At 44.3% G+C, this 23,608-nt stretch overlaps 2 protein-coding genes across 2 annotated transcripts in view; one reads left to right on the top strand and one right to left on the bottom strand.

Annotated features, from left to right (window-relative positions):
- The window catches only part of plxnd1 (plexin D1), a 67,003-nt gene extending 49,475 nt beyond the window's left edge, over nucleotides 1-17,528 (top strand). Inside the window, exons 22-36 of the mRNA XM_070967588.1 lie at nucleotides 1,163-1,275; nucleotides 2,325-2,429; nucleotides 3,986-4,116; nucleotides 5,890-6,088; nucleotides 6,178-6,324; nucleotides 6,561-6,717; nucleotides 7,097-7,200; nucleotides 9,922-9,985; nucleotides 11,287-11,321; nucleotides 11,949-12,053; nucleotides 12,247-12,410; nucleotides 12,500-12,647; nucleotides 15,217-15,357; nucleotides 15,467-15,541; nucleotides 16,498-17,528. Coding sequence (XP_070823689.1) covers nucleotides 1,163-1,275; nucleotides 2,325-2,429; nucleotides 3,986-4,116; nucleotides 5,890-6,088; nucleotides 6,178-6,324; nucleotides 6,561-6,717; nucleotides 7,097-7,200; nucleotides 9,922-9,985; nucleotides 11,287-11,321; nucleotides 11,949-12,053; nucleotides 12,247-12,410; nucleotides 12,500-12,647; nucleotides 15,217-15,357; nucleotides 15,467-15,541; nucleotides 16,498-16,614 — 1,805 coding nt within the window. The 3' untranslated portion in view covers nucleotides 16,615-17,528. The remainder of the gene's footprint in view (nucleotides 1-1,162; nucleotides 1,276-2,324; nucleotides 2,430-3,985; nucleotides 4,117-5,889; nucleotides 6,089-6,177; nucleotides 6,325-6,560; nucleotides 6,718-7,096; nucleotides 7,201-9,921; nucleotides 9,986-11,286; nucleotides 11,322-11,948; nucleotides 12,054-12,246; nucleotides 12,411-12,499; nucleotides 12,648-15,216; nucleotides 15,358-15,466; nucleotides 15,542-16,497) is intronic.
- A 974-nt stretch (nucleotides 17,529-18,502) lies between these two features.
- Nucleotides 18,503-23,283, bottom strand: LOC139334608 (rhodopsin-like). Its single transcript, XM_070967591.1, has 5 exons — nucleotides 22,862-23,283; nucleotides 22,464-22,632; nucleotides 22,090-22,255; nucleotides 20,203-20,442; nucleotides 18,503-18,715 (listed from the first exon to the last, which is right to left on the bottom strand). The coding sequence occupies exons 1-5, from the start codon at nucleotides 23,220-23,222 to the stop codon at nucleotides 18,590-18,592; spliced, it is 1,062 nt and encodes a 353-aa protein (XP_070823692.1). The 5' UTR covers nucleotides 23,223-23,283; the 3' UTR covers nucleotides 18,503-18,589.
- Between the last annotated feature and the right edge of the window lie 325 nt (nucleotides 23,284-23,608).

The raw sequence follows: 23,608 nt of genomic DNA, 5'->3' as shown, positions 1-23,608 counted from the left end.
AGTAAAGCTGCGTGAAGGCCACTCCGCGTCTGTGCACCCAGATTTATGGAGTAGAGATAGGGGGGACGGATAGAGAAAGAGAAGTGGAGGGAAGAAGAGATAGGAGCGGGAGTCAGGGCCCACGAGTCCAGGGAGAAGCAGAGGCGTGGGTGGAGGAGAGGTTATTTAGTCGGAGGACGCAGATAGATCTGCGGCCGGGTTCAGGGTGAGTGTGCACCGAGCGAGGGATAGCTCTGCTGAGATGAAAGATGTGATAAAAGCAGGAGAAGAGGGAGTGAAGGAAGATGGGGAATTGACATATTCCAGGTTACAAGAACAGGAGGGTTTTGTGTTTGTCTGAAAAGTGAGGCGGGGGTGGGTGGGTGGGTGGGGGGGTATCCGGGCCTGCTGCGTCCAATCAGGAGTTGATGGTGTGAGCTGTACAGGACTTTTTAGTGAGCAGGGGGATAAATAACCTGGAGAAGTAGTGAAATATGTTTTAAATCCCTCAGGTCTAGTATTCCCTTCTTTCTACACACACACGGTGTCTGAAGAAACTGGCATTGTAACCCAAATACGTCTCTCATCCCACCACAGGAAGAGCTTCTCCATAAAGAGATCTCCAGCCTCTCATTAGAGGAGAACATTATCCTCTCTTAGAACATGCTATCCAATAAAGTGGCTCCAATATTAGCATGCCGATTCAAGTCAGTGTCTGGATATGCTGATACTGTTTCTGCAGCATGTAAACCTCAGCCTGCACACATGTTTTGGATGAGGGCCTCAGCCTGGATTTGGCTGCTCTGATTGTTGTTTGGTAAATATTTGCCTGCATGCCGTGCTGGACTGCACAATCTGGCAAAGCGAGAGGCGAAGGAGAGAGAGAGGAAAAAGATCAGAGAATGGGTGTTTGGCATTAATTGGTATTCAACCAGAACATATCACTAGATCTGGGAAATTCAGTGATATATTTCTCTGTCTGATCTGAAATTTCTTCTACTGAAAAGAGACAGATTCTTACAGATCCCATGGCAGCTTGGGAGAATTTGATGGTTATTGCATTAGCCTGTGAACAGATTTCTGACTCATTTTGCTTAGCAACAAATGAAGCTCGGGGAGCCAGAAACAGGATTGTGGTTTAAAAACAGTCCCAGGATTCATGCCTTTTTCTTTGTCCTTTCAGGCTTTGCGGAGCTGCAGACGGACATGACAGACCTGACCAAGGAGCTGAATCGCAGCCAGGGCATCCCCTTTTTGGAGTACAAACAGTTTGTCACACGCACGTTCTTCCCCAAGGTGAGAAAGCCTGTTTTTCCCCGCTATCTGATTTCGACTGGAACACTGACAATACCATTTTTCTCAATGGGATTTTAGTATTTTTGTCTCTCTACGTGTCCCATTTCCCACCGCTTGTAATATGCAGGATGAAAATTCACCTTGGAACTTTTAAACACAGATCAGACATCTAGCGAGGTGTAGCTCAGTTTGGCGCCCTGCAGGAGTTAATGTGTTCTCTATAGGTAAGCATTTTACCAATGTGTGATCCACCCGCAAGGTAGACTATGGGTCTGTCTGCCGGTGGGTGTTTTTCCACTGATACAGACAGACAGAACTCAGCGGGCTTTGTCTTCCAACCACAGGCATGGACTTTCAAGGAGACAGAACAATGGCGGGCACTGAGACAAGGAAACTTTCCCCCTGATTTCTCAAAACACACTTCTCATTCAGCTCACACACCCACGCTATTTTGCAAGTATACACTTTCTTGCGCAAGAGCTGCCGCGTTGGTTTGTTGCAGTGGACAGTGGACAGTGTTTTCTGTCGTGAAGGAAGTGAGTGGGGAGAGTGTTGAAAAGCTACATGCGGGGAAACATAAATCCGAGAGTCGCTGCTTCGGTTTCGTCTCTCCATAGTTTTCCGCTAAGACAGCAAACACTCGCCACGACCCTTTGTGCTCTTGTTTTTCCACAAGAGCTTCTGGTTCTCGTAGATTACTCACACACACACACAGCAGTGTTTGACACAGACTTTTAGACACAGTTAGAGTATAAGCCAAATGTAGCTGCCCTGCAATGACAGACTGTGTTGAAAGGCTGCCTCTTGGCTATGGGTCAGTTTGTCTCTAAAGCCATTAAAGCTCATGACGTTTTGTGTCAGTGTCATGTTTCCTTTTCATGGTCAGTCAGGGCCTATTCAGGGCCTTGTCAAGAATTTCTGCCCTTTGGTTCCAGACTGCAAATTTACCGTCTCAGGGCCCCTTTTCCCTGCTTATCCATCTTGCTGTTGTTTACAACTAGAGCTGACTTTGTATGACAGTTTTCTGTGTGTGTTTATGTGTGTTTCAGATGTGTTCCGATTACGAGAAGAGTCTGGTCCAGCCCGCTTACGAGAACGACGGTCTCGGCCCTCGAGCGCTGCCAGAGACCCACCCGTTGCTGCAGGACTGGCAGGTGAAGGGTTAAGCCATTAGGACGTTAGGTCAGGTTGTGCTTTCTTCTGCCAGAGTGCCTTGATTTGGCTCCTTCTTCACTGCTTTGCTTCTCAACTGGGTCACACTGAAGCTTATTAAGGTTTCACAGTGGGGTTGTTGTTGATGAGGAGTAAAGAAAAGCACGTTGTGTATTTTTGCCCATGCGTGCTTGTTGTAATGTATGCATGGAGAATGTCATTGTAACTCACGAACACATGTGAATACTACTGCGTGTCATTCAGCGGCTCCTAGTGAGTGAGACAAAAAATTTTCGGCTTGTCAGAAAATATGCTGCCCACCAAGTTGATGGCAGGTTGTTGACACACTTCCCACTGGCTCTCGGACAACCGAACAGTATGCTTTTCATCAAGATCCTTCTTTAGTTGTTGTATGTGTGTGTGTGTGTGTGTGTGTGTGTGTGTGTGTGTGTGTGTGTGTGTGTGTGTGTGTGTGTGTGTGTGTGTGTGTGTGTGTGTGTGTGTGTGTGCGCGTAATGGAGGGGCGGACCGGAGTGAAAGTTATAAAGAGAGAGCGGGAGAGAGAACGTGCACTTTCACACACCTCTGTGCGAATGTGTGCTGAAAGTGATGGCATGCACGTGAGCGTGTGTGTGTGTGTGTGTGTGTATACATCAGGAAAAGAGAAAGTAACAATTGCAGCGCTAGTTTTGGGTCGGCAGCCGGGGGAGCCTGTCTAACCGTGATGAAGTGCCTTGGATCCACATCGTCTTCCCAGGAAGTGTTTTCCAGGTCACAGCAAATAAATCTCACAGGCGGGCATTTATCTTAATGGACACCCCTGTTCTCCTTCTGTCAGGCTGCAAACCACACCATATGGCTGCAGTCCAGAGGGAAGACTTCATCACACTGCTGCTTAGTCGCACCCATAGATAGACCATACTCATTAAGTCGACTCGGCACATTTAGAGACAATCACACAGTCAGGGACGAGGGGCGCAGATCTCATTACAACTTCAGGGGGGACCACAAAAAAGCTGGGTGCACTATGCTCTTCAAACAAATATACACCCGGGCTACCATTGGAAGATTTGTGAGTTTTGCAATTAACAGTAGCTAACTAGGTTTAACCACTAGTTAAACCCATAATACTTCCAATAATAGCTTATATTAGCTTATATTTGTTTGAACAGCATGGTGCACCCGGCCTTTGATTTATTTTCAATTACATAATCATTTAATAACAAAAATTTAGATAATGATAATTATTTGGAAATAATTATATAGAAATAATTTATTGAGGTAAGCCAGGTTGGATAAGTCCCTGCCAGACCCTCTAGGATCGGAGCCCAGGAGGGACTGGATCTGGAGATACAGATACTGTAGAGAGAGAGCCAGAGAGGGAGGTGCCTGAAGAAACAGAAGGTAGAGCTGTGATAGAAAGATGAAGTGCTCACGAGATGGGTCACTCGAGACAAGAGGTGGTGAAATAGATCGGGGAGGGCGCAGCAGGTGTGTAATGCACTTTAGGTGGAACCACGTGGAGAAATAACTGATTCATCCCCCTTCCTGTCTGCAGGCCACCAACACAACAAGGCCTAACATAGAGGAGGGCATCACACTGTTCTCCACTCTTCTCAATAACAAGCACTTCCTGATCACGTTCGTCCACGCCCTGGAACAGCAGAAGGACTTCGCTGTACGAGACAGGTGAATGCATCAACTGGTACATGTTTGGCATTTAAACAAGAAACAGAAAAGGCATCCTTCCAGATTAATTTCTGGCCATTAAATCAGTAGAATTTACAGAATATACCACAAGTAACTGTTGTCAGAGTTAAATCAATTTTCTGGTCATGTTGTACTGGGTTGCATCGTAGTTTGAGGTGTTTTTAAAGCTGCTATAATCAACATTTTTTCAATTAGCGATGGATCAAAGGGCTACATGTGAATGTGTGACTTGTAGTAACAAACCTACAGAGAAATAGCACTTGAGCCTGCTGTTCCCATCATCTCTACAGAACATTTCACCATCTTTAAGCTCATTGTTTTAGTTGACTGTCTGGGCTCATGTCTGGAGATCATGGAGACCTGGTCACCTGATGTGAAACTCCATAACTCTCCTTCTTGGTCAAATAGCCCTCACATTGCCTGGAGGTGTGTTTTGGGTCACTGTCCTGTTGAAAAACAAATGATGGTCCCACAAACCAGATGGGATGACATGTCGCTGCAATGACATGTGTTAGCCATGCTGGTTAAGTGTGCCTTGAATTTTGAATAAATTTTCAAGTGTCACCATCACACCTCCTCCTCTTCCACGCTTCACAGTAGGAACCACACATGCAGATCCGTTCATCTTATTTGTGTCTCACAAAGACACAGCGGCTAGAATCAAAAATCCAAAATTTGGACTCATCAGACCAAAGTGCATGTTTCCATGTCCGTTGCTTGTGTTTCTTGGCCCAAGCCATTCTGGTCTTGGTGTTGGTGGTTTTCTGCAGAAGGTCTGATTCACGCCTCCTCCTAACAGCTGATGTTGAGATGTGTCTGCTCCTTGAACTCTGTGAAGCATTAATTTGAAGTGCTGTCAATTGGTGATTTCTGAGCCTGCTAACTGTTATGAACTTATCCTCTGCAGCAGAGGTGAGTCCTGGCCTTTTTCTCCTATGGTGATACTCATGAGAGCCAGTTTCATCAGAGTGTTAGATGGTTTTTGCGACTGTACTTGAAGATACATCCAAAGTTCTTGAAACTGTCATTTCTCTTTACTTAGCTGAATGGTTCTTGACCTAATATGGATTATTACAGTAGTTTAAAATGGGCTATTTTCTATGTCCCAACACTACGTCCACATTTTAAGTCCTCTATAATCACTTGGACAAGTCACAAACAAAGTAAACTTAACTTTTTGCAGCACGGTAGTATTTATTGTATGGTTGTTTTATTGCATTGAATTACACTGTATATAGAAGCTGTCTCAGTGTTCACCACTGCGGCTTCTTTACTTCTCATGCTACGTCGTCTCTATCTCCTGCATACAGCACAAAAATACCTCTCAGAACAGCGGTTTCTCCAGCTTTGTAAACACTTGGTCATTTATCAGTGTTGCTGTTTTGGTCCTAATGTCTAAAAACTAGCCAGTCATTGTGGAGAATCAGAAAAATTCCAGAGGCAAGACCACATCCCAGTCCCAGCTCGGCGTCAGCACTTACTGACTGATGCGGCCCCTTTCTCCTGGATTAAAGGGGCTTTGTTAGGGAAATCCCCTGCACTTCTGGACTTACTCACCCAGACACTCCCTGCATTAGATCAGGCCTTTATTTGGCCCTGCAGTCACAGGTGCTGTGGGGAAGAGGAACCCTTGTTGTTGTTTCTGTAATGTATTTATTTTTACATCACTGACCACACACTGACATGGCATGTTTGCAAGAGCATGTTTTTTCTCATTTGTCTCCTCTTCTAATCTGTTTTCTCACCCTTCAGATGCAGCCTGGCATCTCTGCTCACTATCGCCCTTCATGGTAAGCTGGAGTACTACACCAGTATCATGAAAGATCTGCTGGTGGATCTGATCGATGCCTCGGCTTCCAAGAACCCCAAACTGATGCTGCGCCGCACTGAGTCTGTCGTGGAGAAAATGCTGACCAACTGGATGTCCATCTGCATGTACAGCTACCTCAAGGTGAGGATGGAAAAGAAGGAGGCGGCATTGTTTAACAAGAATGACCGCAGCTCTGATTTTTGACCCCACCTCTCTGCCACGTTCCTCAGGAAACAGTGGGTGAGCCTTTCTTCCTGCTGCTGTGTGCAATCAAGCAGCAGATCAACAAGGGCTCAATAGACGCCATCACAGGGAAGGCCCGCTACACCCTCAATGAGGAGTGGCTGCTTCGTGAGAATGTTGAGGCCAGGCCACAGGTCTGATACCACACAGACACACACACACACACACACACACACACACACACACACACACACACACACACACACACACACACACACACACTCTCAGTTCATCTTTCACATCCTCAGTTCTGCTTCTTGGTGCTCAGATGTCAAACTTAAATTGGTTGACCACCACAAAGTTTCAGTCATGCTGTCAACACTTGCATATTTTTTGCAGAGTATAAATTGCTCTTTTTTTGTTTTTGCAGAACATGAACGTGTCCTTCCAGGGCTGTGGCATGGACTCGCTGTCTGTCAGGGTCATGCATACAGACACAATCTGCCAGGTGAAGGAAAAAATCCTAGAGGCCTTTTATAAAAACCTGCCATTCTCCCAGTGGCCCCGAGCAGAGGATGTAGAGCTGGGTAAGAGCACATTTTCTCTGATTATTTTCATCCCTTCACCCTCCCAACCCTCCGAGATATAGTAATCTCCTTTGCAAAAGGTCAATTCCTCTCATGAAGCTCAACTAACCTGAGGCTGCAATATAATAAATGACAGAATGCATCGAGGAGAGTGTACAGTGATAATCACAAAGAGTTATTGCTTTCAAGAGATGTGCAGCCTGCAGAGCTGATTTGATTAATGGCCCAAGAATATTTCCACAGGTCGTGACACAGAGTGAGCACGGCTGCCCTATGTCTCGCATATTCTTTTCCAAATTTAGGATGAAATTGTCTAATATTGCTCTCCTCCCTTCCCCTGTCTCCTTTCTGTCCTCTCTCCCACTTTTCTGTCCTCCAGAGTGGTTTGACTCTGGCAGTAACAGCAAGCTTCTGCAGGACCTGGATAACTCCTCAGTGATGGAGGATGGCAGGAAGAAACTCAACACCGTCTTCCATTACCAGGTGTGTGTGTGTGTGCGTGTATGTATGTGTGTGTGAGACCTCTGTGGTGGGTGTTGTCATTGGTGTATCCGTATGTCCCTGATATTGTAACAGCATCAGCAGGGGTGCTGAAGGTGAGAAGTCCTTATAAATGGTGTCACTGGCTGTCCATGGGCGGGATGATGCTCTGTGTCTCTATGTGGCAGTTAGCTGGTGCTTCTGTTTGTGTTTGACTGCTGCACAGCTTTAGCAGAGCTGCTGCTTTTATACAGACTCTGCATTTGGACATACAGTCTACAGAGTGTCGTCTTTACAGTATATTTTAAAGCAAAAAATCATTTTTGCCAGTAAATTGTAATGTTTAACAACTGTTACTGAATGCAAAATAGTGTTATTCTCAGTATGTTATAATAAGCATTATCTGTGATAATAATCACATTTTAATACTTAAAGATCCCTCCAGACATTTTTTTTTTGTCTCATTGAAAAACGCAGACTTTATGAATGTGCAAATATTGTTTGTTTCAAAGGTTTCAACAGAAAATGGCGCCGCATACTGGAAAGATGCTCCTAAAAACATTATTTATCGACGTACAATTACAATGTTTTTACAATCTTTTCGACATCTTCATCAGGTAATATGAATTTGACAATTATGTCATAATTTTATTTCATAAATCATCTTTTTGGGAGTATTTTTTCAGTCTGCGGGCTGAGATTATTTCAGCCTTTTTGCCCACTCACCTGATCACAACTCACGATACGACACTATCACTATACATTGCTGAGGATAATAATGGTATCATGATACAGCAATTCTGCAATACTTGATACATTGTAACACAATCGTTTGTGATACATCACAATGTCTGACTGAGGAAGACAAATTACCCCGAATTATGGCTTTATTCACCGCGTCACAGTGTCAGTGTCATTTGGCAATCGAGATAAAACAATGTACAAAAAAGTGTTTATCTTAGTGCATCTTTAACACACACACACACACACACACACGCATACACACACTCACACAGACTTGTCTATGTCTGGTAAGTCTGGAAGGGAATCTGTTTACAGTGCCTGCATGGTTTAATAAAAATAACATTTATTTCTGGCAATGTATTAGTAATGCATCGCAAGAGGAAATAATACGATATATTCCTGTACTGATATTTTGTCCCACCCCTACACCTGATACCATGCTGGGATGTGCATATACTACCTTGAAGTGTTGTTTTCACACGTTTATCTGCTGCACACGATATATATGCTTCCTAGGCTCAGTGTATGTGACCAGGAGGTTTCACACATCACATTGTGCAGGTTGCATATCGGACCACGATTGGCTTCAAATGAGTTGTGATGTCACAAAATAATTCACGACTCGAACTGAGATTTAAGGTGGCCACAGAGAAACTTTCCTCCTTCAGCAGATTAATGTGAAAATGAACACTGCTCGGGCATCATTGTGCAAGGTCAAACATTCAAGTGAAAGAATAATTAGCAAAACAGTAGGGGGGCACTTTAGATTTATCAGCCAGGTTTGACACCTAAATACTGAGTACTTCTAAATGATAACCTAATGGCTTGTAAGAAATCATGTGTTTAAACTGTAAATCATTTGTTCAGTGGTTAGTTAAAGGTGAAAGTCCCTCTGTCCTAAAATGTTTCTGCTGATTGTTACTTCACTTTGAGGTCTGACCTTCACTATGCAGAGTTTGTTTTCACATTAATCTGTTGAAAAGGGTAAAAGTTTCTCTGTGTTCTCATTAAATCTGACGTGGACATAGGAGCATGACTTTGGAAGCCAGTCATGGTCCAGAATGAATGCTCCATTGCACAGTAAACAGGTTCATTGGTAACAGGTGATAGTATCATGATTGGGAATGAAAGGGGCATCCTGGAAGGGCTCAGTTGTTCACAAGCGAGGATGGAGTGAGGTTCACCACTTTGTGAACACTTGATTGTATATAGGATGTTGATACATGGACTCAGGAACACTTTGTGAAATTCATTGTTGCTAAACACATGTTCATGTTCAATTGCACATCACAGCTAATTGTTCATTGTTACAAATACACTCCATAAAGTACCTCATATAATTTACTTTTAATTTTACAATAATGCAGGGAATTTGGGAAAAGATTTAACATGGATTATTTTTAACACTCATTAGGAAGTTTTTTACTGAAGTCTTGGACCCCATTGAGAATGTCTTTGTGTGTGTGTGTGTGTGTGTGTGTGTGTGTGTGTGTGTGTGTGTGTGTGTGTGTGTGTGTGTGTGTGTGTGTATGTGTGTGTGTGTGTGTGTTTGCTTATGTCTACGTTCATTTGTGCATGAGTAAACAGTCGTTCTGTGACCCTCGACCTTTGCCCCTGTACCTGTACTTGTTAAGTGCTCTGCTTAGTTTTTGCTGAGCCGCGGGGACAGAGCTGTGAAAGCAGTGAGCTGCAGCATATACTAACAGTCTGGGTTCACTGGTGAGGCTGTTCAATCCATTTCACCACGGGTTGACTTTAATGAGCCCAGCCATGCTCCTGCAGACTTGCCACCACTCTAGATGCACGCAAGACTGACACACACGCACACACACCAACATATGCACCTCTCAACACCATACTCCCCTGGAGGGCGTGCTTAATGACGCTGCTCTGGTGCACCCGAGCTCACCCCTGACCCTGTGCCCTCTGTCCTCTCTCGTCTCCCCTCCCTCCCTCCCTCCTCCTTCTCTCCCCTCACAGATCCCAGAGGGGGCATCGTTGGCTATGAGCATGAAAGACAAGAAAGAGAACACCCTGGGGAGAGGTACGTCACCTTCAAACGCACCCACTCCCCATCGCTTTGTCACACACACTCACCCACAATTGGGTAAATACACGCACTCACTTCATCACAGGAAACAGCACATGCTTAGTTGGTCACGAGAACACGATACGCTCATGTAAACACCCATGAAACCACACACCCTCCCACCCCCAAAAGACACAGCGGACATCCAAACACACTCGCACCTAATAAATCACAACACGTAGTCTCCTCCACCGCTTCATTCGGAGCTATATTCTCTGTTATAGATGTATTCCATTAGCAAATGTCAGCTTGTGGGAAAAAATGCGACACAAGTCGCTCCATTGTCCGGCCTCAGCCTGGAATATAATGACTGCTCTGCCTGTTGACAGATGAGTTTACATGCAGCCTTTAATGGGCTTGTCCGTTCGTTGTCTTGGGTCTACCTTACATAATCAGTACCAGACCAGAGCTCAGTTCTGCTCTGACTCTGTCCATCAAAGCCTCTCCTCTCATTCACACTGGGCCAAAAATAGGCTTATGTGGACCAAACCTGGCTCTGGCTTCAAAGCATCAAGGGGGTGTTATGAGCCTGTAGTGCTCCCTGGCTAATATAAAACACTGTCCTGTCTGCCTGTGATCAGTGTTGAGGGTCTGGACTGAAGCCCGCTGAGCGGGAGCATCTCTGGCAGAGCGGGCTGTAATGAGAACACACTCACTGTGTTGCTTTGTGTGTGTGTGTGTGTGTGTGTGTGTGTGTGTGTGTGTCTGCACAAATGCCTGTCTTTGTTTTTGCTGGTGTGTGTGTGTGGGGGTACAATAATTTACTGTATTTGTCTGCCTCTGTGTCTGCTTGGAGTTTGTGTTTGGGCACGCGTCGACATGTATTCGGGTATTCATACGTGTTCATGCATGTGTATGAGTGTGTTTGGATCTATATATAAACTAGCAGGGTTTAATGCTCCTTCCCAGCGCTGGCCAAGCATTATCATCTCATTACACCGGCTCCAGAACCAATCACAGACTCTGTGTGTCTGTCTCCCTTAATCTCTCTCTTTTCTCTCTCCTTTCACTCGTAATCTTTCTCTTTCATTCTTTCAGACAGCTCCCCTCCCCTACCTGCCCACAGTCCACCTTAATCACTTTCTCCTCTCGCATGTACTCTATCTCCCTCGCGCTCCTGTCAATCTCCCTCCCTCTATTTTTTTCTGCCTCCTATCTGTCACACTCCTCTGTCCTCCCTCCTCCCATCTCCTCTCATTCTCTCAGGTCTCCACCTTGCTGATTGCACATTGTTGTATCTTTTTTTTCTCCTTTAGTTAAAGATCTGGATACGGAGAAGTATGTACACTTGGTGAGTATCTCCTCATGCTGCTGGTAATCAGAATATTTCTATAAGTGCCCTCTGAGTTTATTACCAGAGCTTTTCCTGTGTGTGCCACAGTTAGTCAGCTTGGAGCAGGCCTGATGACACAGAGAATGAGGGTGAACGGAGGTGAAAAGGAAAGCTGCTGAGAGGACATGACAGCGCTAATGCAGCTTAAGCTCTTTTAGAAACGTCAGCCGAGATATGGGCCCTTTGACTTTAGAATAATGAGTTCCTTGGAACACAATTTGCCGGGTGAATAGTTAGTTTTACAGGACAGCTCTGTAGTCCTTTTTTTTAACACAAGTAGGTGGATTCTGGCTGCTTCCTTCTTTTCCCTACCCCTATTTAGACCTGTATGAGCAAGCCAGAGACATGATCTTGCACACAGAAAGCAGAGAAAAACCACGAGAATTTCCCAACTCCCATCACTTCCTCAAACCCGTATATTATTTAGTGTTTCAAAATACCCTGATGTGGTTTTGGGATCATGTGTCTAATGCAAGAAACAGAAAATTCCCCTCTGAAAACTGGAGCAGAGACAGGAGAGCTTTCATTTATGAGGGGGGTAACTTCAACCTTCAACCTGTTGATCTTTGACCTCTGCTTTTCCAGGTCCTACCTCATGATGAGCTAATGGAGACCAAGAAGTCACACAGGCAGAGCCACCGCAAGAAGGTCCTTCCTGAAATCTACCTGACACGCCTGCTGTCTACCAAGGTAAACACAAGGAACAAGAGACCGTTTGTCAGCAGTACAAAGAGATTTAAGTTACAGCCTGATATCTATGTCATCTCTCTATTTCTTGTTTTTATGGCCTGTATTAGCCTCGGGAGCCATCTAGAAATTCCTGCATCCCATGAAACCATGTCTCTGCCTATGTATGAGCCGCCTTTTTTCTTTTCCTCCACAGGGAACTCTTCAGAAGTTCTTGGATGACCTCTTTCAAGCCATCCTCAGCATCCCTCCGGACCGCCCCCCTCTGGCTGTCAAATACTTCTTTGACTTCCTGGAGGAACAGGCTGACAAACGGGGCATCACAGACCCAGACACCCTGCACATCTGGAAAACCAACAGGTAGACGACTAAACTCTGTGATTAAAGTCCCCTTTGGCCACCTCACTGTGCAAGTGCAAGGCTTTAAAAGCTTATCTTCCCCTCTGCAGTTTACCTCTGCGTTTCTGGGTGAACATCTTGAAGAATCCACAGTTTGTGTTTGACATTGATAAGACGGATCACATGGACGCCTGTCTGTCTGTCATCGCCCAGGCCTTCATAGACGCCTGCTCCATTTCAGACCTGCAGCTTGGCAAGGTGAGATTATCTATCTATCTATCTATCTATCTATCTATCTATCTATCTATCTATCTATCTATCTATCTATCTATCTATCTATCTATCTATCTATCTATCTATCTATCTATCTATCTATCTATTGCAAGGGTTTTTAAAGTCTGACACTGAGATAAAATGAGACAACCAACTCCCCTGTATACTCCTGTTAGCTGTTTTTTTATCCCATGTCTGTTAACATTTTGGCAAATCACCATAAAAATTTTTGCCGAATTACCTATTAGCAGCTGTTTGTAATGATCCCCTGGATGTACGGACCGCTATCACAGGATTACTTTTGTACTGAAGAAAAACTAAATACATGGTGATTCTCAGGCAAGTTCTGGAGTTATAAGAAGCATCTTTTTTCTATGACTTCTGGCCATTTGTTCATGATGGACATTGGAGATGATGATCTCATTGGGAAGTGAATCAAAACAGAGCATGTGTGTCAGGCCTTTGTGTTAAGATTTGAAGAGTCATGACTCCGAGAAGAAGTGCTTTCACCTCAAGCAGTATCATTGCCTCACGTCTCTCGTTCACAGGTACAGTGAGACAGATGAGAGGTGTGCGTCACAGAGTGAAAACCTCTCATCTATCTCACTGTACCTGTGGAGCATATCTACCTGATAACTGATTAAATACCATTTAAATAAAGGTTATATATCTATTTATATGTCTGTATATCCATCCATTTGTCTATGTATGTCTAACACACACACACACACACACACACACACACACATACCTCCAGAGTCCTCCTGTGAACCCTTATCCCTAAGCCTTCAGACTGTCAGCTCCATCTACCTCTCCTCATGTTATTTCAGCCGAGTCGGCTGATCCAAGGTCATGAGCACCAGGGATCTCTTTTTGTGCTGTGCACGAGTGTGTGTGTGTGTGTGTGTGTGTGTGTGTGTGTGTGTGTGTGTGTGTGTGTGTGTGTGTGTGTGTGTGTGTGTTCAGGCATGCCTCTGTCTGTCTGTCTGTCTGTCTGTCTGTCTGTCTGTCTGTCTGTCTGTCTGTCTGTCTGTCTGTCTGCGTGTCTGCGTGTGTGTGTGTGTGTGCTTGCATGTCAATGTCCTCACTGCTCACAAATCCGTCTCATCCCTCAGACACCGTGACCCTGAACACGCTCTGCTTCCTGTCTCTCTCTGACTGGCTTCCTCCCTGGAGGGAGCCGAGGACTCATCAAATAATGCTCCTCTTTCACTGAGAAACAGTCTGATTTATATACTTCAGTTCAGTGCCAAAGCTGGTGCGTTCACCGCCGCGATATTCACGTCTACATGTGGGCAGGTACTTACTGCGTGGATGCAGAGACAGCCTGCATCAAACCTCCAGTGATGAGACCTGATGATTGTGTTTGCAGCCTCCTCATTAGCATGTCGCATCTGGCTGTGCACGTGTTGGAGAGTCACCAGGTTCAAGGATACGTCCAGGTTTTCTCCTGTAGGTCAAGGAGACTGGCATGGCACGCTTGTGCATTTTCCTCAGTGTTTACAGTCGCTTGTTTGTGCATGCACATGAGTGTGCGTGATAGCCTCGGGACAGGGCAGTGAAGGGTACAGGGTCTGGATTAGCAGGAGCATAGCAGAGGTGGAGGGGGGTAGGGAACGAAGCAACGCTCGCTGTTTCCACGGAAACCCTCTTATCTGGCGAGATGCAGACATGGAGGGCCACGGGGTCACAGGGGGGTTACCAGGCAGATGGGCCAACAGCAGGAAGTGACCTTGTGGACAGGAAGCGAGAGGGTTCCCTATTAGAAGGAGCGACCGTGGCCGCAGCCTATCTGCCCCCCCAGCACCTTTAACACACACATACACACACATGCAAACAAACACACATATTAGGTGACACAAATAACTCATGACACATAGAAATATGAAGGTGCGCTGTAAGCACATTCACTGATGCTGAAAGCCGAGGCTGGCCGCCTCTTTTTCCCTGTCCTACTTTCTCCCTGTCCCTTTCTCTCTCACACACACGCACAGCTCACAGAGTCCTACACACACTCGCTCGCAACAGCAGTCACCACTAAAACCAGAGGATGTCCACAGCCTCTTAGCCCCGCTACTTTTCTTCCTGCTTGAATAAGCACCAGAGCCTGAAGTGACTGTGGAGAGAGTGGCAGAGGTATGAAGGAGTATTGTTTAGACTGGAATGCTCTCTCTCTGGCCCTCAGTTCTGGACTCTCCTGTTGTGTAGAAAGGAAGCAGCCCCCCCCATCCCCCATTGTCTCACTTGAGGCTGCTTTAGATTGGGTCTTCAACAAATAACATCCAATCCGACTGAACAGCTCCTTGTTAGGACACCTGATTGCAGACTGCACAATAATGGACAAACCTTCTCTTTAACAACTGAATTCTAGTGCTAAATTATTAATTAACCTTCTGAAGGGCATTAAAAGCTTGACGTTATGCCATATACTGTAGCCTGGGGGGTTCAGACAGGCACAGGAGTTGTTTTATAGTCACACACCCTCCAGAACAACAACAGCACAGAGCTCTGCATAAAATGCATATTCTTGACTGAAATGTGTTTGGTTTTTCAGGACTCCCCAACCAACAAGCTGCTGTATGCCAAGGAGATCCCCGAGTATAAGAAGAGAGTGCAGTGTTACTACAGGCAGATACAGGAAATGGCACCTCTGAGCGAGCAGGAGATGAACGCTCACCTGGCTGAGGAGTCACGAGTGAGTAAAGGGCTCAGAGAGTCACCATGTGTTCGTCATCTGTCTCCACAAAAGCCTGCAATTACATGCATAAGTGGATCTAATATAACGCCTGCTGTCCATCCTGCAGAAATACCGAAATGAATTCAACACCAACCTGGCCTTGACAGAAATCTACAAATATGCCAAGAGATACAGAAACCAGGTAAGAGAAGAGAGCCTTCCGTTACTTCTCTGTGTTTCTGATCTCAGATTCAGATCAGATACGTCGCTCGTGTTTAAACTGGCCCCTCGCTGCCGTCACGAGGCCTCAGTCGACCTCTTTTGCAGTTTTAAGTTTCACGGGCGGGCGTCGGAGCGTGACGTATCAGCGTGGAAGATCGCGTGCATGTTGAAAGATTTGGCACACTGTAAACAACCTCACAACCTGCATCTCAATGCTCTCAAATATCTGCACTGAATAACTACTTTGTTACTTCAGTGGGTCCTCCCTTCCAGCCCACATGTACCTCTCACTTAAAGCAAACAGCATGCTGTTTGCCTTCTCTTTATCCACCACCCCTATCAGTTTAATGACGTTGTTAAGTTGCTGCTTCATATCTCCTGTTTCTCTTTGAACTAGCCCTCTTCGAGCCCTTGCTGTCCTCCCCCATGTTTCTCTACTGCTTCGTCTATTCTCGGGAGAGGCTTAGTCAGTGGTGACTGTGCCTTAATGGAGCACCCTCATGATAATACCGTTTAGCTGCTCTCCTCTGTCATGCTACTGTACTGACGTGGGCCAGGGGCTTAGACTGTGATTCACAGAGCTCTGTGAATGGCCCCTGATTGCCTATTCTCTCGCCCCAGCTCGGTTCGCTCTGCCTGGTAGCACAGTGCCGCTAAGAGCCCATAAATCCCACTGACACAGTGACAACTATTGGGCATGAATAACAGAGCAGATGTGGGTTTTGTAAATATGTGAAGAGCAAAGAGCTTTTGTGGTGTGGAGGCATGCGTGCAGGCTGGAGAAGAGGCAGAAGCACTTCAGTTGTTCCTCTGCTGCCTTCCCTTTCTCTCGTTCAGCTTTCTATGTCCAGGCAGGTGGCTGATTTCCTCCCCAGATAGATGCATGAATGCATCGACAGCCACTGAAAGTCATCTTTGTTTGTGTTTTTCCTTCAGGTGGTGAGCGCTCTTGAGTCTAACCCCACCGCACGGCGCACTCAGCTGCACCACAAGTTTGAGCAGGTCATTGCCCTTGTGGAGGACAACATCTACGAGTGCTGCAGTGAAGCCTGAACCAGTGTCTTTTCTACTCGCCGTCTCTTTCTCCTGCTGACAGATGCCTTTCTCCTACCTACATAGTTTCTTGGGAATGTCAGCCACTAAGGAGTTAGCCTTCGTAAGTGTCATTATTGCTCCCACAGACTGTAAAGGCGTGAAAAGCGGCAGAGCAAAGGACTTAAACCTGCCTCTGAAGCGTCATACATTTTGCGAGGTGTTCCTCCTCTGACGTGGGAACGCTGAGCAACTTTCCCAAATCTTTCTCTATGACTTGGACAGAATTGCAGTCTGGCTCAGCTCCGCTTTAGAGGGAAAGTGTAGGAGCTTGGAGATGAGGCTTTTTCTGGATGTCTTTACAGTTACTGGGACCTAGAGTAAGCCCTGGTGGCAATCTTAACGCACTGAACCCTTTTCTTAAGGGATCGAGCCAATGATGCACTGTACTGTATTATAATGTCCATAGCAATATTTATAGATGTGTTATAATGCTTTCAAGTGGCCTGTTCTTGAGTAGGAAGGACCACGATAGACTCCTCTCATCTCCTAAAGCCTGCAGCGCTCTCAGGTGTGACTGGTGAAGATGGGTGACGGACGCCCATCGGTGCTTTGAACAGTACGTCTCAGTGTGCTTTGCAGGTTGATGATGGGTTGAGGAGGAGTGGAGGGAGGAATATAAATGAGTGAAATTTATGAAATCAGATGTAATGTAGTTCACTGGGAAGAGCTGCATCAGTATAGAAGTGTTGATCAGTGTGCTTGTAAACGAATGAATTTCATGTTGGATTCTGACCAATTTAAGAGGGAAATTTACATTCATGAGAAAAGAAAAAAAAAACGTGAGCTCAATATAATCTGAGGAGAGACCGTATTTGTGATGCCAAATGACTTGTCAGAGTTTGTGAAATAAATTACAGTATTTAGGATTTTAACGTGTCCAATGATGACAATGTTTATTGCATGAGGTCTCATAGTGTTTCATTTCTAAATGCATTACATGGCATGGCAGAATTAAACATTTGAAAACCATTAAGATCTTGGCCTGCCAGCCAAAAGCCTGCAAACAAGCATCTGGAACATCTCAGAAAGTCTTGTAAAAGTTCTCATGAAAAAGCAAGTAAAGGAAAAGCCATGCAGACATTTAGCTTTGTTTTTATTGCAGGACACACAGAACAACGTCCACAAGATCCTAGTCTTTACACAACGAACAAAATAATATCCCTTTAATGCACACACTGACATTCTGACATCCATTCAAACACATAAACCTCCACACACACACACACACACACACACACACACACACACACACACACACACACACACACACACACTCGTACTCTCTCTCTTGCAGGAGGTGCCTTCTCCCTGCAGAGGCTCTTTTCAGGTCCATCTGTTTACACTCATGTCTCAGTTGATGCCAAAAGCAAACTAACAATCTCAGCTTTGTCACCATAAAGACAAGAGTAGAGACAGACAGACCAGAGGGCAGCCCCATCTGATGTCTTCAAAACTCATCTGAGATATCTAATGATCAATATTCATGACTAATTTCACCTAAGTATTCAGCAAATGGACTGTGTAAAGCGTATTCTGGGGCGATATGGCTGCAACAGTGATTTGAATGGGTGCTGATGAAATCATGCGCCGTGGTTTGCTGAATTACATTTTCACCTATTATGTGCTTTGGGTTGTGGGGAGCTTGGAATGTGTTCAGTTGGATCATCACGCGGACAGCAGCCCCTTGATGCCGGGTTAAACTCTGTGAAGCCAGCTGAACACTTTCCATGATTAAATGGATTGAAAATACACATGCTGGCTCTTGAGTATGTCAGACCCACCAAAGGTGCAATTGTGCCACTACAGTGAAGACACATGGAGAGGTAAGTCAAGAGGATTGGCCGATAGAACGCAGTGCTGCTTGGCGGTGGTGGGTCCCTAGGTGTGCCGGGACAGATGGGACACTGAAGGGAAGGGGGGGAGGGGGTACAGGTCAAGCGGGGGCCACCTGGCTGGAGGAAACGGATGAAGTCTGGGTTTTGGAGACAGCAGCGGCAGTCTCATCATCTCCAAACGGGTTTTTTCCACAGCACACCGTGGTGATCATGCAGTTTCTGAACTGGGGGCCAAAAGGAAAACGAGCATCAGAATCACAGAACATGATACAAAGAAGCATTCATTTAAAATACACTATTACAAGTAAAAGTCTTGCATTTAAAAGGCTGCTACCAAACCTACAGAAGTACTATCAGATATGTAAATAAGACCTCATTGAGCCAAACAGTAGAAATTAAGCAGCATAAGCATAGAAATACACATAGATCGAAAAATGTGAAAAGAAAAATCAGAAGTATATATTTTTAAAAAAGTCAAAGTCAAAAAATTAAAAGGCAATGTTACTTGATGATACTTATTAAGATAGAAAAGGGGCCCCTGTGGCTGTAATATTATTATATATGACATTTAGACTGTTAATATTGATGCATCAGCAGCATTTAACTGTTGTAGCTGATTGAAGTAGAGCTAGTTTTAACTGCTTTAGAAACTCTTTGATAGTTTAGGCCACTGGTTGTCTCTCTTCAGGGTCACAAATAAATCTAAGGGGTCGTGTGGCATAAACAAAGGAAAAAAACTGCTTCTACACAAATTTGGCTTCATTTGTTGAAAAATGTGTTTTGTGCCTTGAAAAGTAATTTCAAAGATTTTTTTGTTTGTTTGTTTTGGAATGGGTCACAACCCAAAGAGATGATTTAATCCTTAACAAGGCATTTTATTTCATCATTTTATTATGCCTTATTGGTAACACTGTATTGTAAGAGTAAGTTTCATCATACAGATCAAGTCTCCCTCCACTCAAACAAATGTTTTTTGAGTGGAGGGATGTTTGGAGTGGAGGTGTTTTTTTTTTTCTTCTTCTTGGTCTCAGAGTTGAACGTTGGAGCTTCACTGTGCAGAATGATGCATGTGCAGAGCTTGACACTAAAATGCTGTTTTTACATTCATCTGCTCAAAGTGGAAAGTTCATCTGTTCTCATTGAAAAACCAGTTTTTGATAAGGTGGGCCACTGAGCATTCTTGGTCCAATATTCAACTTAGACAAGTGCCATGTGGAAACTTGAAGCCTCCAATGCAAGTACAGTGCTTTATATACATCTTAAAAGCTATCTGGAGGAGATCTTTAAAGTCATGCTTAACTAATGCATGACTCATGATGATTTAAAGCATGAATTAAAGCAGGATGAATCATGAATTCCTGTTGCTGACCGTTAACAAATGATCAAGTCACCATGACTTCATGTGACTGGTTTACAATTAGTAAACCAGTCACATGAAGTCATGAATTAACAATCCTTACACTTATCAGTGAAGGATTGTTAATTCAGTTACATTAATTGATTCATTTGGCTGGATTCCAGTTAAATTAATATTTATTTATGTAACTGTATTTATGCGTCATGTTTATTATGTTGTTGTTTGCATCTGATAGCTTCATATTTCTATGAGAATAGGTACTGTTCTGCTTCCAGGTATGCCAAAGTCAAGTTTTATGTAACTGAATCAATCTAATATGATCAGAAAATGATCCGGGATGTTTGCTCCATGTACCTGTCTGTTCAGCAGAATGTAGATGACCGGGTTGTACAGAGCAGCACTCTTGGCGAAGAAGGCTGGAGCAGTCATGAAAACTGGTCCAAACTCTGTTCCCTGATTGGCAAAGATGTACCAAGCCACGCTGGCATAGGGCACCCAGCACACCAGGAAGGAGATCACCATGACAATAACCATACGTGTGACCTCTTTCTCCGCTCTCTGGGTGGTTTCAGACTCCTGCTGCTGAGCCGCAGCCTGAGCACAGACAGAAGCAGGTTATTAACTTATTGAAGGTCTAATCTGTGATCCAAGTGTAAACAAAAGGCGCTAGCCCTTCACCAAATTGAAGAACACAGCGTTAAGCAAACTGGCTGATTGTTTTTTTTTAATCAATAGACTAACACAAGAAAACAGTGAAATCCACAGTTAATTAATCATGCTTTCTCACAGTGTTCAAGGTTTGTTTACATCTGTAATGGTATCAAACACAGCATTAAAAAAAACCCCATGAAGCTTATTTTTCATTATCAAGTCAAATGGTTCAATCATATACGTAAATATGTAATTTGTACGTCAAATTACAGATTTAGTGTGAAGTGCTTTATCAGATTTGAACCTGCAGTAACTGTTTTTGGCCACTCTGGGGCAGCAGAAACAAGCCGTGATCACGACATTGACATATCATCACCTTTTAAGAGGATATTGCTAACATCTAAGCTGACAGTCGCTTAACTAAGGTTCAATATTCACTCTCTTTTAGCTCTGTTCTATGTCTCCTCCATCTCCAATTTGTGCTTCTAACGTGTTAGCATACAATTGGGTCACAAAGGTAACTGTTAGCTACTTATGCTAACACATGAGAGGCACAAAACTAGTGTCAGGTCTGCACTAACTGCTCCAGGAAATATCCATTTTTTAGTTGTTAAAAGTGCCACTGTGTTCACCCACTGATGGCTAACTTTGTCTATCTGTCATTCAATGCTAAGCTTTCATATGTTGTTAGGAGTGGTGGAAGTAATACTCATACCACACTGTAAAAATACCCCACCACAAGTAAAAGTCCTGCATCGAAAATGTTGCTTAACTTAGTGTGATTTGCAAAATGTAAAAAAAAAGTACTGGTACTAGTTATTTTATATCAGATTATTATTTGCCATGCATTTCTGTAAAAGCATGATCTTGCTGCTGTAGTTGGACTGCAACTATGCTGTCACAATCAGGCACAACCCAAAGTGACACCTTCATAGTGCTAATTTTGTTCAACAGATAGTACAAACCTCAAAATGATTAAAATTAAATTAAATGCTGAAAGGTAAAAGCAGCAAATCTTCTTATTTGTGGAGCTGGTGAAATATATATTTTTTAAAAAGATAATCAAAACAGTTAATTTTCTGTCTACGGACTGATCGCCTAATCGTTTCTGCTCTTCTTGTATATACAGTATTGTTGGGTAATTTAATTTGTGTTTGTTTGCAAAAATCTTAATTTGCAATCTAATAACGAGTAAATGTCCTTAGCTACATTACGCCACTGATTGTTAAAAAAGATTGGTTATAGTTGTTTAAATAACTTTGTGCATTCTTTTTTTTTTTTTTTTTTTTACTATTTATGATTGCTAATACATTATCAATGCTGTTATACTATTATTAATGAGGGCATCAGGATGACACAGTGAGCGGGCAGACTGCCCTCCAGCTGGAGGACCTGGTTATAAGCTGCCATTTTGGCAAAGATCTGCCCTCCTGAAGTGTCCTTGAGCCATCAAATCCCTCACATCTCCAGAGACTCTGCTCTGTGATGCTGTTAACCTCCCCAAAGATAAAAAAGGAAAAATTCTCTACAGGAATAAACAAGGTATCACATCCTTATTATTAATATTGCATCGGGCAGTGGTGCTCTTACCGCTCGCACAGTGCAGAGTAGGCGACTGTAGCAGAAGAAAATGATGAAGAGGGGGATACAGAAATGGAGGACAAACATATAGATGACAAATGAGGTGTTGTTGATTTCAGGCTTGGGAGTGTAGTAGTCAATCCCACAGGAACACTGCATTCCCTCTGGGATGTACCTGCATCCACACACATAACAATAATCAAAGAATTTCCATCAACACCATCACACTCAGTGTCTGATGCTACATGTGCATCTTTGAGACAATGTGCTGCAAGTAAAGCAAGATCATCTCTGAGGAGCTTCGGTGTGCAAATGATCAGAACAATATTTGGATGATTTTTAACACCTGGCAAGTACAGTGTGCACACTGAAACATACAGTACCGGGACCATCCAAGCAGAGGAGGCGCAGCACACGTCAGAGCCATTATCCACGTGAATGCCAGCCCAGTGATCGCATGTTTCTCCCCAAAGCGGAAGTTGGTCATCGGCTTACAGACCACAACGTAGCGTTCAATAGCCAAAACCACCAGGGACCAGAGACCAATCTCTCCTGACACATAAAATGAAGCAGGCGTAAATTTAAATACAGCACTTTTACTTTTACTTCTAATCATGCAGATAAGGTAATTTAAGATCTCAAGTATTCACACTAACCAACTTTTCCTCAAAACAACGTGCTCTGAAATACTGTCAGTAATGAAAGTGACACACAAAATCTAAATAAAAGCATTTAACAGACAAGCTAAATTTAGAAACAATCCCACATCCCCATCTCTTACCTCCTAAGGTGGCGAAGAATCCTTCAATGTTGCAGCCGGTGACGCCTAAGATGAAGTACCCGTGCAGGGCTGTGTAGAGGGTGACCGTGAAGCCCCCCGTGACCATGAAGAGGTCGGCCACCGCCAGGTTGAGCAGAATGTAGTTCAGAGGGGTCCTTAGCTTTTTGTGTTTGATGGTGACATAGAGGGTGAGGAAGTTGATGGGGAAGGCAGTGATGATGAGGAACAGCATGTACGCAGCCAAAAGAGAGTACTTCCAGGGCTCAGCCAGGTAGTACTGAGGATGCTCAAATGGGCTGCGAACCAACCCAGACTTGTTAGTCATGGGGACATAAAAGTTGGGTCCTTCTGTGCCATTCATGACTGCAGTTGGTGATGTTTTTTTTTTTTCTTCCTGAGACCTTGACACCGGATAAAGACAGTCTGTGCCTCTTCTCAGAATGAAATACTTTGAGGGAGTCTTGTTGTGCAGCTGTAGCGCAAATGGGAAAGAGAGGATGGCTGGAGGGACGGATCTTGTGGAAGTAAGACGTTCTCTGCAGCCCCCTGAAGTGGTGCGGCACCTTTTAACAGGCCGGTCGGATTAGGGCCGTGCATGGAGCAAAGTGTTAGCAGAGATGGAATTAAGACACTCAATCTCAGTGTCCCTCTCTCTCAAATTCACACCCGCACACACACATATAAAGCATTACAGGAGAAGTCTCCAGAAACAGCTATGCGGTATGTTAAGTATTTTCAAGGTGAGAG

This window comes from Chaetodon trifascialis, chromosome 8, assembly GCF_039877785.1.
Source record: "Chaetodon trifascialis isolate fChaTrf1 chromosome 8, fChaTrf1.hap1, whole genome shotgun sequence".
NCBI classification, from domain to species: Eukaryota; Metazoa; Chordata; class Actinopteri; order Chaetodontiformes; family Chaetodontidae; genus Chaetodon; species Chaetodon trifascialis.
This window is presented reverse-complemented; position numbering and strand designations above follow the sequence as displayed.

Coding starts and splice junctions, on each gene's coding strand:
- LOC139334608 (XM_070967591.1), bottom strand. CDS start 23,222: ATGAATGGCACAGAAGGACCCAACTTTTATGTCCCCATGACTAACAAG. Junction 22,256..22,463: donor CCTCTGCTTGGATGGTCCCG/GTACTGTATGTT, acceptor GTGTGGATGCAG/GTACATCCCAGAGGGAATGC. Junction 18,716..20,202: donor ACATTCTGCTGAACAGACAG/GTACATGGAGCA, acceptor TTTGGCCCCCAG/TTCAGAAACTGCATGATCAC.